Source organism: Micrasema longulum, unplaced genomic scaffold (genome assembly GCF_059751315.1).
Source record: "Micrasema longulum isolate JH-2025_06_02 unplaced genomic scaffold, ASM5975131v1 h1tg001675l, whole genome shotgun sequence".
Taxonomy (NCBI): Eukaryota; Metazoa; Arthropoda; class Insecta; order Trichoptera; family Brachycentridae; genus Micrasema; species Micrasema longulum.
The window spans coordinates 487822-504382 of NW_028278854.1; the positions used below are offsets into that span (position 1 = coordinate 487822).

Consider the following 16561-nt stretch of genomic DNA (forward strand, 5'->3'; position numbering starts at 1 on the left):
AGAGGTTAGTTTATGATTCCATGCGTATACATTTAACTTATAATATTTATCTTTATCAATTATGTTATAATAATAATTAAAGTTATATATTTATATATTTATAAAAGATTTATTTAAGATAAAAATGTACAAATGTTTAAAATGTTATTTTGTTGTATTTTTGGTTGAAAATTATTGCCACTTTTGGGTTTTTAATTTGATGTTTTCCAGTAAAACTATCATGAAATTTAAAAAACAAACGGAAAATTTCTCTAAAATCAATAAATTTAACTTTATTTAACGGTAGATACCCACTAAAATCCCAAAATAAACAACAAAATGATTTATGAACACACTGGTTTTATGGAGTTGTACAATAAAACGCAGTTTTTTTTTTGTTTATCCGTCGGTATTCATATAAATACGGTATGTAAACTCAAATATATCATAACGGAAACTATAATGATTGGTATGAGAAAAAAGACATAATATTGGCTTATTAAAAAAAATTATAAGCGTTCCACAAATTAAAAAACAAACGGTTGCTCACTTCTGCAAGGGAAAAAACAGAAATAAAGAGGAGAGAGTTTAGACAATTTGCAAGTTAAAGCTAGGTTTAAACGAAGACAATATAACATAAAGGACAGTATTGTTTTGTTCCAGCTCCGTGAGCAGCCTCGACCGCGCAGGACAGGACGCTGGGACAATACGAAAATTCGGCCGTAGTTCACACGCCAAAAATGAATACACGACGACGATTGTTACGAGCGTGTTGGCGAAAGATATTATTTATTTTATACCAAGATGTATTGGAATTGTTAAAGAAAGAACCAAACAAAAAAAATAGTTTTTGCCAACATTTTAGGAAGAAAAATGCGCGTGAGCGAACGCATGCGTCGAGCAAGTCGTTATTGCCCTACGGTCCTGTCCGTGGGAGTTTACACTAAGATAATGCGTGCGTGCGTGGTCAGGGCGGGGGGGGGGGGTTTATCATTGTCCTGCCGTGATAGCCCGCCCATCTATTTCTGTGACAATGTCTAAGAACAAAAAGAAGGATTTTCACCAACAACCAAAATAAATTGGCTTAGTGATTCCTGTAATAAAAATAAATATATATATATTTTTTTTAATTATGTGCTTACATATTATATGTAAATAGTAATAATAAATAAATTTCTGTTTACACGTGGACAATAGGTCGGATCCTGGGACCTAACAATATTGTATTATCCTTATGTAAAAATCGGCCTCGTGGTGTAATGGTCAGTGCGTTTGCCTACCAAGGAAGAGGTCTCGGGTTCGATTCCCGATATGGTTGATTTGAAATATTTATTTAAAGGGGTGTTTTCAGACCAAAATATTTCACAGTCATTGAAGCGTAAGACTAATCATCTTATCTTCATGTAAAAAAAAAATTGACAAGATACGCTGCAATTGGTGTATCAATGCAGTGCCCTATGCACCATTAGATGCGGAAAGAGAATGATGATGAAAAGTTACAAAAAGTAGCATGTAATGCTCAACTCTTATAGTAAAATTCAGGCACAACCTAACATTTCAGGTACCTACATCATCATCATTCTTCTCTTCGCACCCAGTGGAGTACGTAAACCAAATGCAGCTAACTTTAATAATCTGTTACATGAAGGTAAGGTGATCAGTGCCACGCTTTAGGCGCCAGTCCAGGAACAATGAAATGTTGCAATGTAAAAAGATAACATATCAATATTGTTTGTCTATGATATGCATTCGTTGATTGTTTTTCACTTAGAGTATATACATTATCACGGGGGGTAATATTTTAAATACTAAAAATTAATGTTTTTGTTGGGGGGCAGTTTTTGGTTATTGAGGGAGTAGCAATGATAGAAAAATTAAGATGAGATTGATTATCTCGGAGGCTGTAAACAAAATCAAGTTCCGCGTTCGCACGTATGAATAGACGGAAGCTGTCCGTCTCTCCGCTAACTGAGAGAAAACGGGAACATCCGCCGAACGGAAACTTGAGATGAAATTGGAAGATCGCGTCTTCCTGGTGCCTTATCGGATATGTGGTGTAGAAAGTTACTTCGCCATGTGTTCCCATTTTTATTCCCCGTGATGATAGTATAATCGCAATTAAAACTAAATGAATTTAAAGCCCAAAAGAAAATAAAGAAAACTTTAATCTATTCTGAAAACGAGTAAATTGGAAGATAATTTAAAAAGCTTAAATGTTTTATGTACCTATGTTTATTAAACTAGAACATGATAATAATCTTAGAAGTAGTTACAAACATGAGAGAAATAAAAATACTAACAGATCTAGGTCCTTAACTAATGCAGTTCGTAATTGTCACTCTTCACTAATATCTTAATTCTAACGCAATGGTGGTTTCACTTATGTGGAGAGATGACGGATGGTGGTCCGGATTCTGTGTTCGGACGAACACATGCTGGGCGATGTCCTGGGCGGAGATCTGCCATGGATAGAGCCTTGAGCGGCTTCGTTCCCGTGGCGATGGTGACGGCGACAGCCAGCTGGAAGACTGGCCGGCCGTGGGCTGGGCACACGCGCTGGCGGTGCAGGAAACTGGCGTTCCTTTGGAGGACGATGGGTGTCCTGGATGTGGATGGACCTTCGCGGCTGGAAGGTGGCCTCCGATAACCCTCGTGGAGTGGTCGGATTCCACGAGGTTGCTACGTAGCACTGGTTACCCTGTACACTCACTGCACTTAAACTCCCTAACTTCGACTTCCACGCTGCATCGTCTCCGCGATCGAGGGTACGATCGCGTAGACTCAACTCACTTCCCTGACTGTCAACCGACTCTTGGTCGACTCTCCTTCCTGGCTACTTTCCGACTCTTTTCCGACTGTTTGGGGTGGTTTTATAACTCCCAAATTAGGAGGTCTCTCCTTCTCCCTTTCGCTTATTGCCTAAAACTCATTGTCTCTTTTCCACACTTATTATAAACACCTCGTCATATTTTAAACTAAAATATTATGTTCTGCATATTATTTCTTTTAAAACTAAATTATAATTAACTAAGATTAGAATGTATATAAAATGAAAAACGTTTAAAACTGATTAATTAAAAAATAAACATATACTAAACATGGAAATCTAAATTATTAAACTAACTTATACATATGAAGATTAGAAAGGAATCATTAATTCAAAAAATTGGAAAAGATTCGCCTCCTAGTGTAGTGGTTGGCGCGTTCGCCTACCATACTTGAGGTCCTAGGTTCGATTCCTGGCAAGGTGGATGTAAAATACCTTCATACATATTATAAAATAATCGCTGATACGTTGCGATTGGCGCACTGATGCAGTGCCTTATGTACCACGGGCGCGGATTAGAAAATGATGGCGCAAAAGTTAATTAGAGTTTTAAGTTAATATGTGACAAGTTGGAATAATCGGCGCGCGTACGAATGAAGATGTATAAAATTTGAAGAAGAAAGGTTTGTATGTATTACTGAGGAATTAATTATGCGTTTTATTTTGTTATTTTTAAATAAGTTTTCAAATACTATTTTAATGGCCATCGGTTCGAGAATTATTATTAAAAAACGTTATATTTTCCCCAGCGGAAAACATGGGTTAAACATTATTGTTAAAGTTATTATTTTCAATAAAAAGGGTTTTGGAATTCCGGGTAATTTTCCGGGTGACCGGTCATTTGAATTTAACCCGAGGTCGTAATTGACATTAACAATGGACGAAATATTTGTAAATACCTAGTAACGGCTCGGGTAAATGGGGACTTATTTTAATGTATTTATTTGTAAAGGCGGTAATTAAAAATGGGGTTCTTTTCGGAATTGGCTAGCGTGAACTAAAAAGTTAAATTTAAATGCATTATTGCTGAGAAACCCTAGATTAGAGAACAATAAAATGTAATGGAAAGTTATAATTAAATTCGTATTGAAATATTTTAAAATCTTGCCGCGTTTTTTCCCAATACAAATAAAAGTTGATTTATAATCTAAAACGAAAATACCTGCTTACTTTACGGGGACAAAAGATTTTAATGCCTGAATATTTTAAACAGGTATGTTAGGCTCGTATCAACATCTATTTTTGAGCACAAATTATTGTCTGTGATATTCAGATATCTATTGACGATTTGTTATCAGTGGGTTCGGTTGGGTTCGGTGTTGTGTTTCTCGTATTTCGTTTGTTTTTCGAGAAAACCAAGCCATTTGTGAATTCTAAATTTTCATAATGTCGGGATTCACGGAGGGTGCACTTATTAAAAAACTTCACGATCTTAATAGTAGTCAACAAAGCATTCAGACCCTGTCTTTGTGGCTTATCCATCACAGAAAACATCATGCCACCGCAGTCAAGATTTGGATTAAAGAGCTTCTTAAAAGTACGCCTGTGCATATAATTTTAACTAGTAATCAGTAATTGTTAGTCAGGTAGCATTATATATAGATACATAAATGTTTATTTTATTAAACACTTCGATGTTGTTGTTTTTGGCTGTGCTATGGTTAAATATTTTTGAGGTTATAATATTGATAAGCAATGAAAAGTAACTAAATTGTATCGCTCGGACGTGAGAAAACAAAATTGATTTACAAAAATTATATTTTAATAATTACATAACATTTTTCACGCAAATCTACATGCCTCTATTATTTTATACGACATTTTGGTTTGCAGTAATGTCACTAATTTCATAAGCAATTTCGCAATAACTAATTATGTTTACTCATTTTCTAATGGTTATCCTCGTGCGTCCTTCAATGGCATTGATATGTTTTTAAAAGTATAACACACAATATTGCAATTCTCGTAATGCTTTCACGGCCACTGCATCGGTGCATATGCTAAATGCAGCTTATATTGAACATTTGTAATGTACGGGTGAGATGATCAGCTCTGCGCTTCGGGCGCCTGTCTCCGCGAAATATTGCAGTGAAAAATCACCTTATAATTTCAGTCAAAGATGGAAAGCAGTTGACATTCATGTATCTGGCCAACGATGTGATACAAAACAGTAAGAAAAAAGGCCCAGAGTACGGAAAAGAGTTTGGTGATGTGCTGAAGAAAGCGTTTGAGCATATGGCCGCGACGGGAATGAACGAGAAGACCAGAAACTCTTTGGGAAGAATCCTCAATATCTGGGGAGAGAGGGGAGTATATACAGGAAAGCAAATCGAAGAATTTAAAATTGCTGGTGAGTTCCAACATGTTTTTAAACACGAAAGATATAATTATAAAAGAAGAATAAATAATTACCATTATGAATTTTGGTACAGTAAAACTCCGATTATCCGGATAAATGAGCCGGAAATCCAGTTAATTCAATTAGCCATTAAATTATGGCAATGATTTAAAAGAAAACGCTAAATTTACTCTAAGATCACCCTTTTCACGGGTAATGTTTTTTTTTGTTGTTCCTGAAGCGTACATTCTTTAAATTTCTTATTCTTGTTTCTAAGAGCCAAAATCACTCGCAAACGAGTGGAGGCGTATAACAAAAAAAAGATCACCCTTTTATTGCCTTTGAAATAAAACAGCAAATTGGAATTAAATGTTTTTTAAAATATTTTTTAAACATACAGTCATATTAATAAACAATACATATAGAATAACAACAAATAACAAGACTAATTACGGGTTTCATATAGGAACACAAATATAAAAAACAAAATGTTCGATTCGCTGAGAGTGAAAGGAAGTTGGATGGGAAAATAGGGAAGGAAGAGAAGAATGAAGGAGATAGAGTAAGTGAATATAAAACAATGCAGAAATAAATAAAAATAATACAACTGTACTCACACAACATTCATACATACATATACACATGAAAAACTTACTTAAACATGTCCAACAAAGTTGCTTTGATGAAGGTACTCATTTACGAGCAGCCAGGTCCTTTTTTGAGATTTTATTTCCTTTTAACGATCCGGATATTTGGCAATACGGATAAATGGAGTTCTTCTGTAGTTTTTAATTGTGATGCTATGACGTGTTTTGGAATCGAATTGAGTTGAAAATGATAATCACTGTACCATATCCTATATGAATGTATAAAATAAATAATTTCTTCTCCAGTGGTAGCAAACTAGATTTTAAAAAAAATCTTTTGAGAATTGTTACATGTAATGTAGTATATTTTATTTTTTAAAGTTTAACTATTTTTAATGGGTGCATAAATAAGGTCAACTTCAAAATTATCGTCGATTAAATTTAATTAATCGTATTGCGAACTCCTTATAATGAACACGCACAATACAACTCGATATTCAGTAAAAAGTCAATATAGTCAATCGATAGTGAGGTTTTTCAGCTGTACGTCACTATTGCGTTGACCACAATAATAAAGTACGGCACTTATTTTTTACACTTAGCTGTCACAATTTACAGAATTTTATGAGTGTGCAAACGTCAAAAGTCTCTTCTTAAATTGCCTGTCGAATAATGCCCATAAAAGGACTTTACTTAACAAATCCATTTCTGTGCAGCCAACCAAAAAATGCCAAATTATGTCTTCCTAGTATTTTTAATGTATAAAAATGTATTGTTAATGTATAAAAGTAATATTGTGGACTTTTACTTGTAGATAGAGCTAACATCTAATATTAGTGGTGATGAGGAAGTTCAGTAATTTTTAAAAACTTTTTTTACTTGTCATTAGACTATCAAACTAAACAAAATATATTAAAAAAAAGGGGAATATTCTTGATACTCCTGTCGGGTCTTATTTCGTGAATGCGAAATTACATACATTCTCCTTATTGGGAAATTTTCTTGTTTAGTTTGCCAGGAAGAAAGTTGAAATGAAAGAAAGAAAATTATGCTATTCATAACATTTATTCATCGAAATCATTAGTTCAAATGACTAACCTATGAAGAATTGGTCACTATCTAAAATCGACCAACTCATTCCGGAGATACAACTGAACTGAGCGCGCGCCGTTCACACAAGCCCAAATTTAGACCCCCATGCGCAGCGATGTGACATCACCTCTCAATTCCCCCTCCCTTTGCGACAAACTATTCCCGATAGTCAACAAAACGAGCTATCCAGTCATAGTATTAGATATTCTGTAATTCTTATGGTTTTTGCACACGAAACCCTCGGAAGTACACAAATATTGGCCGCGGAAAAACCTTACATGACTCCGAGAACGAACTGTAAGATATTAATTCACATTCATAATTTTTTTTTTCTGTATCGTATTATCAGCGCTATGGTCTTTTAAAGTTTTGGAATTGCACCACCTGTGATTTCACAAGTTCTAATTGGAGAGTTCTACTGATTGGTGAGCTGACTTCCTGGAAACCGGAAATCTATCACAACACATATTATTGGTTGTTTCTTAAGAAGATGTTATTGAAAGTAATTAATTTTTATGATTTTTTTGTACGTTTTTGAGAAACTTTGCCGTACAATTAAATACTCTAATTTTTACTGCAAAAACATTTTCCAATCCAATTCCCTTTTGCACTGAACTTCCTCATTATTATGTACGTTTTAGTATGTTGGATTTACAATGAATAAAATTTAATTATTCTTAATAACATTTGGAGTTCAGATGGGATTTTTTTTTAATGTCCACAATTATCTTTTTAATCAAAATATGAATGGTAATATTATGTTTGCTAACTAACATTGAATTTTCCTTAGTGAACATAGAACTGAGCGCTGGGATTAATGAAACGGGCCCCATTGAGTCCTCTGCAACTACTGGAAGGACCAATTGTAAACATACACTTACTTTTATTAGTCTAATTGTATTATTTAAGTTAGCACTACATTGATATTTACGACCCAAAACTAAACAATAAACCATCTTAATTTTGTTTTATCAAAATGTGTATTAGTACCATCCACCATCGGTTGTGGTTGTAACTTAATTGAATATTGAATACATAGTTATAATGTTATATTTGAGTGGTAATACCTGGTCATTTTGTCTCCCTATTGTTTTACTAAACACGAGAATATGAAAAACATAAAATTATAATAAACATTCTTAACAATATTCTGAGTATGTATGTCCAAATCTTTTGATCGAGATTGTTATCCATAGAGGCCTTAAAAAAAACTGGATCAATAAAGTATAAAGAAAAAAATATTCAGAAAATAAATAGATATAGATCCCATTTGATGTTCCTACAATCACTGAAAATATGGTGAATTCAGCTTGAAGCGCAGATCTCAGCTCCGGCACTCAGCAGGTACCGAAATTGAGAGCTGAGATCCACACTCTGTCATCCGAGTGGTTAAATACCTATCTGGTTCTGTGATGGAACATCATTGTTTGAAAGCTGTATTTTTTTACAGAATTATACACGGTTTTTTATGAATTTTTTCACCCTTGTGCTAGTTTTTCATCACACCTAATCTTGGTATTTTTACAAATGATTGAATTCATCAAACTCAAAATGTTATAAATCATTACAAAAGTTTTGCAGCGATTTTTATGTTTTTTCTTTGAAATAGGATAACAATGAATCGGGTTGTGGTCCCGTGGCTAGTGTCTCGCACTCACGGATCGATGGTCCGTGGTTCGAATCCCACTCTACCCCAACTTGATTCCCATTTTCTAATAGTGAGTTATTTACAACTCGTTGAATATGGCCCTCAAAATGAAATATTTGGGTAAATCATAAGAACGCAAATATTTCTTTTATTAAAAAAAAAGTTTCATTTGAAATGTACAGTCATAACTCCAAGAAGAAACTCAGCGTTTTCTATTGAATTGAATTCATTACATTCTGCGAAACAAGCAATCAACGTCCTGCAGTAAATTAACATCGTCCCTGCCATGACATATGTAGAACAAAGGAACGTGGCCTATAAAAAGAAATGGCCCTCAAAATTAAATATTTGCGTAAATTATAAGAACACAAATATTTCTTTAAAATAAAAAAATCTACCTTATTTAAATGATATTAGCCAATGATGAAATACATATTAGAAAAATAATAAAAAACGTGTTTTTGACTCTTTTGAAAAATACTGTAAAGTTAAATAATCTCAGATGTATGTCAATTTTGTTACAGGGTCTTTTATTCTTGTTTTATAATTTTTTTAAAAGAAGTGATTTTGAAAATACCTATTTATATTTTTAAAGCAGTACACAATATTCCTTTACCATCAATGTAATGTGTATTTTATATTTGATTTAATGTTACAATATAATTTTTATAAATTTATGCTTAAACTTTATATAATATGTAAAAACATTAATAAAAAATTGTTTTCAATGCTTGTCTGTTATTTTCAGTTGACCCTTCAGAAGCGGCAGCCATTCCTAAGCCAAAGAAACGGAAGGCCGATCTGTTTGACAATAACAATGACAAAAGGTCTCGTAATGGGGAGAGAGAGCGGACCTTCAGTGAGACCAAAGTGGAAGTAGACGGGCTTATAGAAACTCATGTCACTCTTAGTCCCAAGACACCTCCCGGTGATCCACCAGAGCCGGAAGAACTAGTGAAGGTAACAGAATACACTATTTAATCAACAATATTTTGAGTTTGTCAGAATTGTTGTGATCGAAGAACAACTACGGATGTGCAATAAATGTGACATTGACTTTCTTTTATATTTGATCTTGAAAACGTTATACAGCGTGTTTGTTAAACACTGTCACATCCGAAACCAGGATGCTCGGTATGAGCAAGAAGACATATTATACATATACATAAAAAAAAATTCCTAAAAAACCTAATGGTTTCTTAATTCTGCAGGGGAGAAACCAAGAGTATGGAGGGGGAAGTCAGATGCGTCTCACGTCGCACCGCCCGTGCTCCCCTTTCGCGGTGTGCGATGCATCTGACTTCTCCCTCCTCACTCCTGGTTCCTCCCCTGCAGAAGTAAGCAACCATTTGGTTATTTAAAAAAAAAAAATTGATCTTTTAAAATGCCAATGTGTCTTCTTGCTCATACCGATCGATCGTGGTTTCGGATGTGACAGGGTTTAACAAACATCTTGTATTAAGGCTTTATATTCTAGGTTTGAAAAAAAAAATCTATATAACTAACTTAAGTATCAAATTATATACTTTTGTGCTTATCAAGTTGTGACAGTTATTTTTTTTCAATTGCTCTTATGTAAAGTTGAAGAAAACCACATGTGTCGTTGTTCTACGATCATGGCGAAATGTTAGTTGACAAAGACTGGATTTCAGCTCCTAGGGAGTTATTAAGATTAACACATATTATACAGAAGAATATTTTACAGAAGGAATTTTTGAGGTTTAGACATTTACGCACCGTGTAACATCCACCGTTTTTCCTATGTTTGAACTTTTTTAAAGAAGGGAAAAATTTTCTAATTTCTCAAATTGGTCTCAGTAGGTAAGAAGAAATTGCCTTTAGTGAATATGCCTGCCCTAATATGTATATAAATAAATGTAAAACAATCATTCATATTTGGTTAAAATATTTTTTAATGTAGTAAGGAGCTTTCCATGTAAAGTAGGAAAATTATCAGCGCTAATTTAATAATAACATTTATAAATGTCTTTTTTTTCTCAAATTTATACAAAAATATTTTTGTAAATAATAAATATTTACTTTTTTAGTCTATGGAATCTATCTTCTTCTTAGTTTTTTATTGGCTTTTTTCACCCCTAACTGGGGTGTTCTAGCCAGTGTCAAGTTTGAGATATACTTATTTAATTATTTACACATGTGTTAGTACTATACATACAAGTTAGTGTGTTAGTATTTAATATTACACACACTTTACATAATATATTATTTATTTACAACTTAATACCATTTATAGCTACATATTTACATTTTAATATATGTTTATTGGGTGGGGACAAAAGAGTTAAAATATTAGTAGGAAATGGGACGCTGATTTTGGAGAGGTCAGATAAGAACTCAGGATAACAATAATTTATGCGGCATCCAAAGAAAATATGATTTAGATCTTCCTCCTCAAGCTGACATTCACACATGGCAGAGTCCCGGACATGGATTCTAAACAAATGAGAACTATTACAACAATGTATGGAAACTATCACTTCACACATATTTACTATTCAGAAATCCCACCAGTCATGAAGCTCCATACTACCAGTGACATTTTTTAAAGTTTTTTTTTACAACTGTTATTAGACTTTTATTGTATAAGTGTTCAATATTACATGCTTTACAATACAAAAAAATCTCTCATTAATATTAAGTAGTTGGGCATACATTTGTCTTCAAATGCACAAAGGTAGAAGGTGGGACCCACCAGTCACATTAAAATAATAATTACACGGAACGTATAGACTGTTTGGCGTTTTCTCGAAAACAGTATAATAAAATGTTTAAAAAAAAGATTTTACTATTGTATGAATTCTGATGACATAGTTACAACTCAAAGTTGATCAAATTCTGGAATCAAGTGTCCCACCAGTCACAATGGAATGCCCCAGTATTACAATATTTTAAGTTTGTCCAAATATTTGTAGACAGAATACTTGATTTCACCCCCTTTCTCTACAAAAATTTGGACAAACTCAAAATTGTGTAATGGTCAACTGGGCCGAGAAGTTTGAAAAAAAAATTGTTTTCAGGCGTTGCCTAGTATGTGGAATAATTCACTCAGATGAATCGTTTCACAACAATAAAACTTTTTAACTTCACTAAAATTAACAGACGGAAGAATTGAAGAAATATGGATGCTCAAACATGAGCAAAACGGTGAATGTCACAATGTGTGTAATGGCCATTTAAACCAGCCAATGACAGAACCTGAGCCCTGTAAATGCTTAGACCTCCATACGTCATTCTCTAAAATTTTCTCCATCTCTGTTGTAATTTGTAGTAAAGTACCTTAATTATTCCATTTGTTGCCCCTGAATCATGTTATTTTCAACTTACCGCAATGGGTATAAAATAATTTAATTAGATAAATATCTCGGAGATGTAGACATTTTTAATAAGTAGGTATCCTCTTGAAGGGAACTATTATTATTTTTTATTTTTTTAAAAAGATACACCTACAAGATATTCTTACTTAAATCATTTATGAAACTAGTCCATATACGGGACTATATCAACTCATCAACCAACAAGAGTGCATGAATATAATGAAAAATATTTGTATGGCATCTCAATATATTTATTTTTTGTGCACATGTGCAATCATTTTACAACATATTAACGCCCGTTTACAGTCAGATGGGGCGGTGTTGAAAGTTTACGTACTCGTTTGTTTCCAGAAATCTTATAATCAGTTTGTCTTTTATAGGCTTTATTAGAATTGGAAAACAGTGCATCGAGTGATGCAGCCGTCAGGGAACGAATAGCTTCTCTCCCGCCAGAAGTATCCGAAGTACAACTTCTCTCCAAACTTGAAGGTGAATTGCTTTAAATAATATTCTTTTTTAATGTGTATCGAGTTTATTTTAAATAAAAATATTATGAAGAAAGATTGTAACATACATAATTTTCAAATATGTAAAAACTATAAAATTTATATTTGAACCAATAACTTTGTTACTAACTTACTAAATTATAATAAAATAAATACCCGAATAAACAATATTTCCTTAAGTCCACTCCTGTCTAGTTTTAAAGATCGTATCCATCTCACTTCCCATCTCTAAAAGAACAACATGACAGAAAGATTCGACGTAAGCTCCATATATATTTAGTAATCCCTGTAAAAAAATATTGGATAGAATTTATTAGTGAAGTATACCTTGATAAAGAAGCTTGTGTAGCTTTGAAACCAGTCGGAAGAAAAAAAAAGTGGTTAAAAACAAAGTTGTTTTATATTTATTTTATTATGTACAAAATAGTTTAACTACCATTCAATTCTTTACTATTCAAAATAATCATTTTGATCCAAAATCACTTTATACTGTGAAAATTTATAAAAATTAATATGTTAATAGTTATTGGAACGTTTATTTTAGAAAGTGACATTTTAAACTAATATTGGTTCCTTTGAAAATGTAATGTGTTACAGTATGTTTTTTTGTTTAGATAAAGAATCCGCCCTGAAGTTATCAGCGCTAGTGTCAGCTGCAGTTGAACTGCTGGCCGATTATAACGCACGCCTCTCTGCAGAGTTGGAGAGGCGAAGAAAGTTGGCTGCAGCTCTGAGAGACTTCACGCAAGCGCAGAAGGATCTCACTGTACAGGCCGAAGAACAGTTGGAGGTAACTTTTAAAACATTGCTTTAGTGCAAGAAGTACAATATGTGGAGATAAGTGATGTTGGGTGTTCTAGAAAATTGGCTTGTTTTAAGTAAATACTCTGTCTACTTTTTGCCCTAATCTCATGTCGTAGTTGCACAAATAATGATTTCTGGGCGATATTTAACTCAATTAATAATTTGTACAAAACTGACAATAATAAAAACAATTGTATATTATATGGTGACATAGTGACTCTAATGTGTGTATTTAAAAATATAACTAGAGTTTTGGGACATAACATTAAAGGAAACTTTTATTTAACATTTATTGCCTTTCAATGCATACATGTGTATTTATTTATGAAATAACTGATCCGCAATGAATTCTAAATCCAAGTTAATATGCAATGTCGCCTATATTTATTTATTTTACTAGCCCAGCGGGCTTTTACAATATATTTTTTAATGTAGATGAAGTATTATTACATAGCAACAGTTATATAATTTTAATTAAATAAAGTCCTTGCAAAGAAAACTCTGTGGCTTGGATCTAGAAGGGCCAATGTCAGATTTTATATTTTTCTTGCGACCATTTTGTAGAGGGTCGATGTCAATCAATAAACTTGTATATTTAACTATTTGATACACACATACATGTGTTTTAATGTTTGTTTTTTTTTAAATTTGTAAACAGTTCATTATAAATGGCTAAATAATTACTCTCTGTAATATTACGATTTACGACATTGGCCTTATGAATCCAGGCCACAGGTAGGAAATTAATGAAGGTAGGAAAGAATTGAAAATAAAAGAAAAATACATTTAAAAGTTGGAGAATTGTGACTTTTAAGCAGATAGTGCAGCTGCTTCGATTGCAGCAGGCAGTGGTGTGGATTAAGTCCAACAGCTCTGCATAACTATTTGCAGTTCTGTGGATGCTCACCAGCGGTCAGGGGCAAACAATGTATAGAAGCGATTATGCTCAGCTTACCATTATATTTGACTAACCATAATAATGTTTTATTGTAACTTATTTACAGAAAAACAAATAAATAATTACCATTTATTTTAAATCATTTCCACCGTTTGTATTTTTATCCCAATATAAATATATAAATTTTAATAAAGCAGCGCCTGCGGTGAGCCAAGAAACTAGCCAATTATTCCAGCTTATTTTTTCATACAAATAAGTATACTACGAGTATATTTTGAATCCATACATTTTAACCCCAGTGCGGGTTTTTTCTCCTAGATTAAACTTGCAGATTACACAAATTATTTGAAGATTCTTGATTTGGAAAATAGTATTTCAAACATTGTTTCTTGAGGACTATTTTTCTTTGAGATGGTACTTTTGACATAAGACCATAATTACTTTCATGCGTCATATTGCAGGACATATAGCACTCCACGCGGCCGTTTTTAGCACTAGTAATTACTAGAACAATGCGACCAGTTGACATTTTAATTGAATATCTAATATCGACTGAATTCATGTGGTATTCTTTAATGAATTATATATTAAAGTAATGGATAATATATCTATATTAAATAATATATCAAGAAGTTACATCGTTTGAGTTGATTTCATGGATGAGAGTTGTTGTATTACACAGAACCACAGAAAAATATCAATCTATAGTATATATTACTTACATTATATTATGTACCTCCTATGTAGGTGCAAATATATATTATATTTTTTATAGCTTACCTGTAAATAAAATCACTATTCGCCACTGCCAGCGGTGCTATTCTGAACCACTCTTGCGGTCGTAGAAAACTTTTTTATCTCGTGTATTTACGAAAATATGGGTAAAAGTGTTTTCTACGGCCGCGAGAGCGTTTGAAATATCACCCCGGGGCGTAATTTGTGCTATTATACTCACATTGAAACATCTATTGTCCGGTGTTCCTTGTAGTTTATCAGGTACATGGATATACACATTCTACACTGTCAATACGAATACATCAAATCTTCAATATAAATGTGTGGAGCGGTGTTCTGTATTCATTTATTTCATCACGATTTATTAATGGAATAATAATTATAATATCCAACAATTGCTTTTGTTTTTCAGGAGTACAACGTGAAGTTGCAAAAAATCTACGCCGTACGATCAGAGATCAAGTCTCACTTGGAAAGCTTGCCAGACGTGACACAGTTACCCGATGTGACGAGTGGTCTCGCTCCGCTGCCCTCTGCTGGAGACCTCTTTAATCTCCACCATCGCTGACGAAGGCTCAAACGTGATTCATCACTGTAGTGCATCACAAGCTGGAAGGAAACACTAGTATTATAACAGTTTCATCTCGTTAAGATTAATTGGAATTGAAAATATTGTTTCGTCTATTACTTACAAATATGCATCTCGTATAATCATTTCAATTAAGTGAAGTTATTTGGTCCAAGTTACATGCGTTTCGATGTTAATAAGAAGTGAACTGTCCATATAGAAAAATGTACTTTAATTTTTTTTATGAAGATAAACCGACTATGGTGCATATTTTTATAATGAAATTTACTTAACTCGATTAAATCATTGATCTACATCTTGGTGATCAAGGGACATGCGGCAGTCACTAGCTGAAGTGATAGAAAATGTATGACCCCTTTATATTTCGATTCCTTGTAGCAACAGCCCAACAAATTGAATCAAAATTGTAATGCCTATGTTGCCTTCCGCATTATTTGTCTGATAGATGCGAAATATAGGTTGTGGTTGGTTATTAAGCAATACCATTATATAGTCTATTGCGAAACGCTTCTAAATTTTTTCAAAAATGTCTTTTTGCTCATACTAATCATTATGGTTTCCGATACAACAGGGTTTAATTTACATACTGTATTGTCACTCTCCGAAATGGAGTGGCAAATTTGCATTTAAAATCATTTTGAAAGTGAGGTTGAAAATCTCGCCAAAATCCCTTTTCCACACCACCCGCTACGAGTAATATTGTAAGATCGCCTTTATCATGCATTGCAGCTTCGCCTCCGCAAGTTTAATATGGGTACAATATGTTTTGGCAATCTAATTAGATAAATAATGTATTATTAGTTACAAGGTCATTCCAATTTTTACCGGCCTATTCATCTTCATCACAATATGGATGAATTTTGTCGAAAATTAGAACTGTTGCAATCTCAAATACATGGTAGTAATTCCTATTATTTTCTGTAAATATTGCAGTATTTATTGTTAAAATATTTCACGCGTGACTGAAATAGATTTAGATTGAATACAGTGTTTTGTATTGTGAAATTATAGACAAATCATTATCGTCTAATTCAAATATATTTGTGTTTAATTAGATCTTATCACTGTGTATGCGCAGGTCTGTGACCTAGAATATTAGTGGCTGTTTTTCATTTAAGTATCATGACTTTATTTTTATTGTGCTTAAAATGTTACTTTGAAGAATGTTTTTGTTTATTCTATATATTATTTCCCTTAAAATTACAATAAAGTTATCACGAGTG

At 33.1% G+C, this 16561-nt stretch overlaps 1 protein-coding gene across 2 annotated transcripts; it reads left to right on the forward strand.

Moving 5' to 3' along the window:
• Positions 1-4088: 4088 nt before the first annotated feature.
• On the forward strand, positions 4089-16523 carry LOC148274353 (regulation of nuclear pre-mRNA domain-containing protein 1B). Of its 2 annotated transcripts, XM_088237243.1 has the most exons (7): positions 4089-4343; positions 4920-5156; positions 7614-7688; positions 9220-9431; positions 12187-12295; positions 12927-13102; positions 15162-16523. In XM_088237243.1, the coding sequence occupies exons 1-7, from the start codon at positions 4193-4195 to the stop codon at positions 15315-15317; spliced, it is 1116 nt and encodes a 371-aa protein (XP_088093369.1). In that variant the 5' UTR covers positions 4089-4192; the 3' UTR covers positions 15318-16523. The 2 variants fall into 2 exon arrangements, with proteins under 2 accessions (XP_088093369.1, XP_088093370.1); XM_088237244.1 differs by lacking the exon at positions 7614-7688 and having other exon boundaries at positions 15162-15419.
• The last annotated feature ends 38 nt before the right edge of the window (positions 16524-16561 follow it).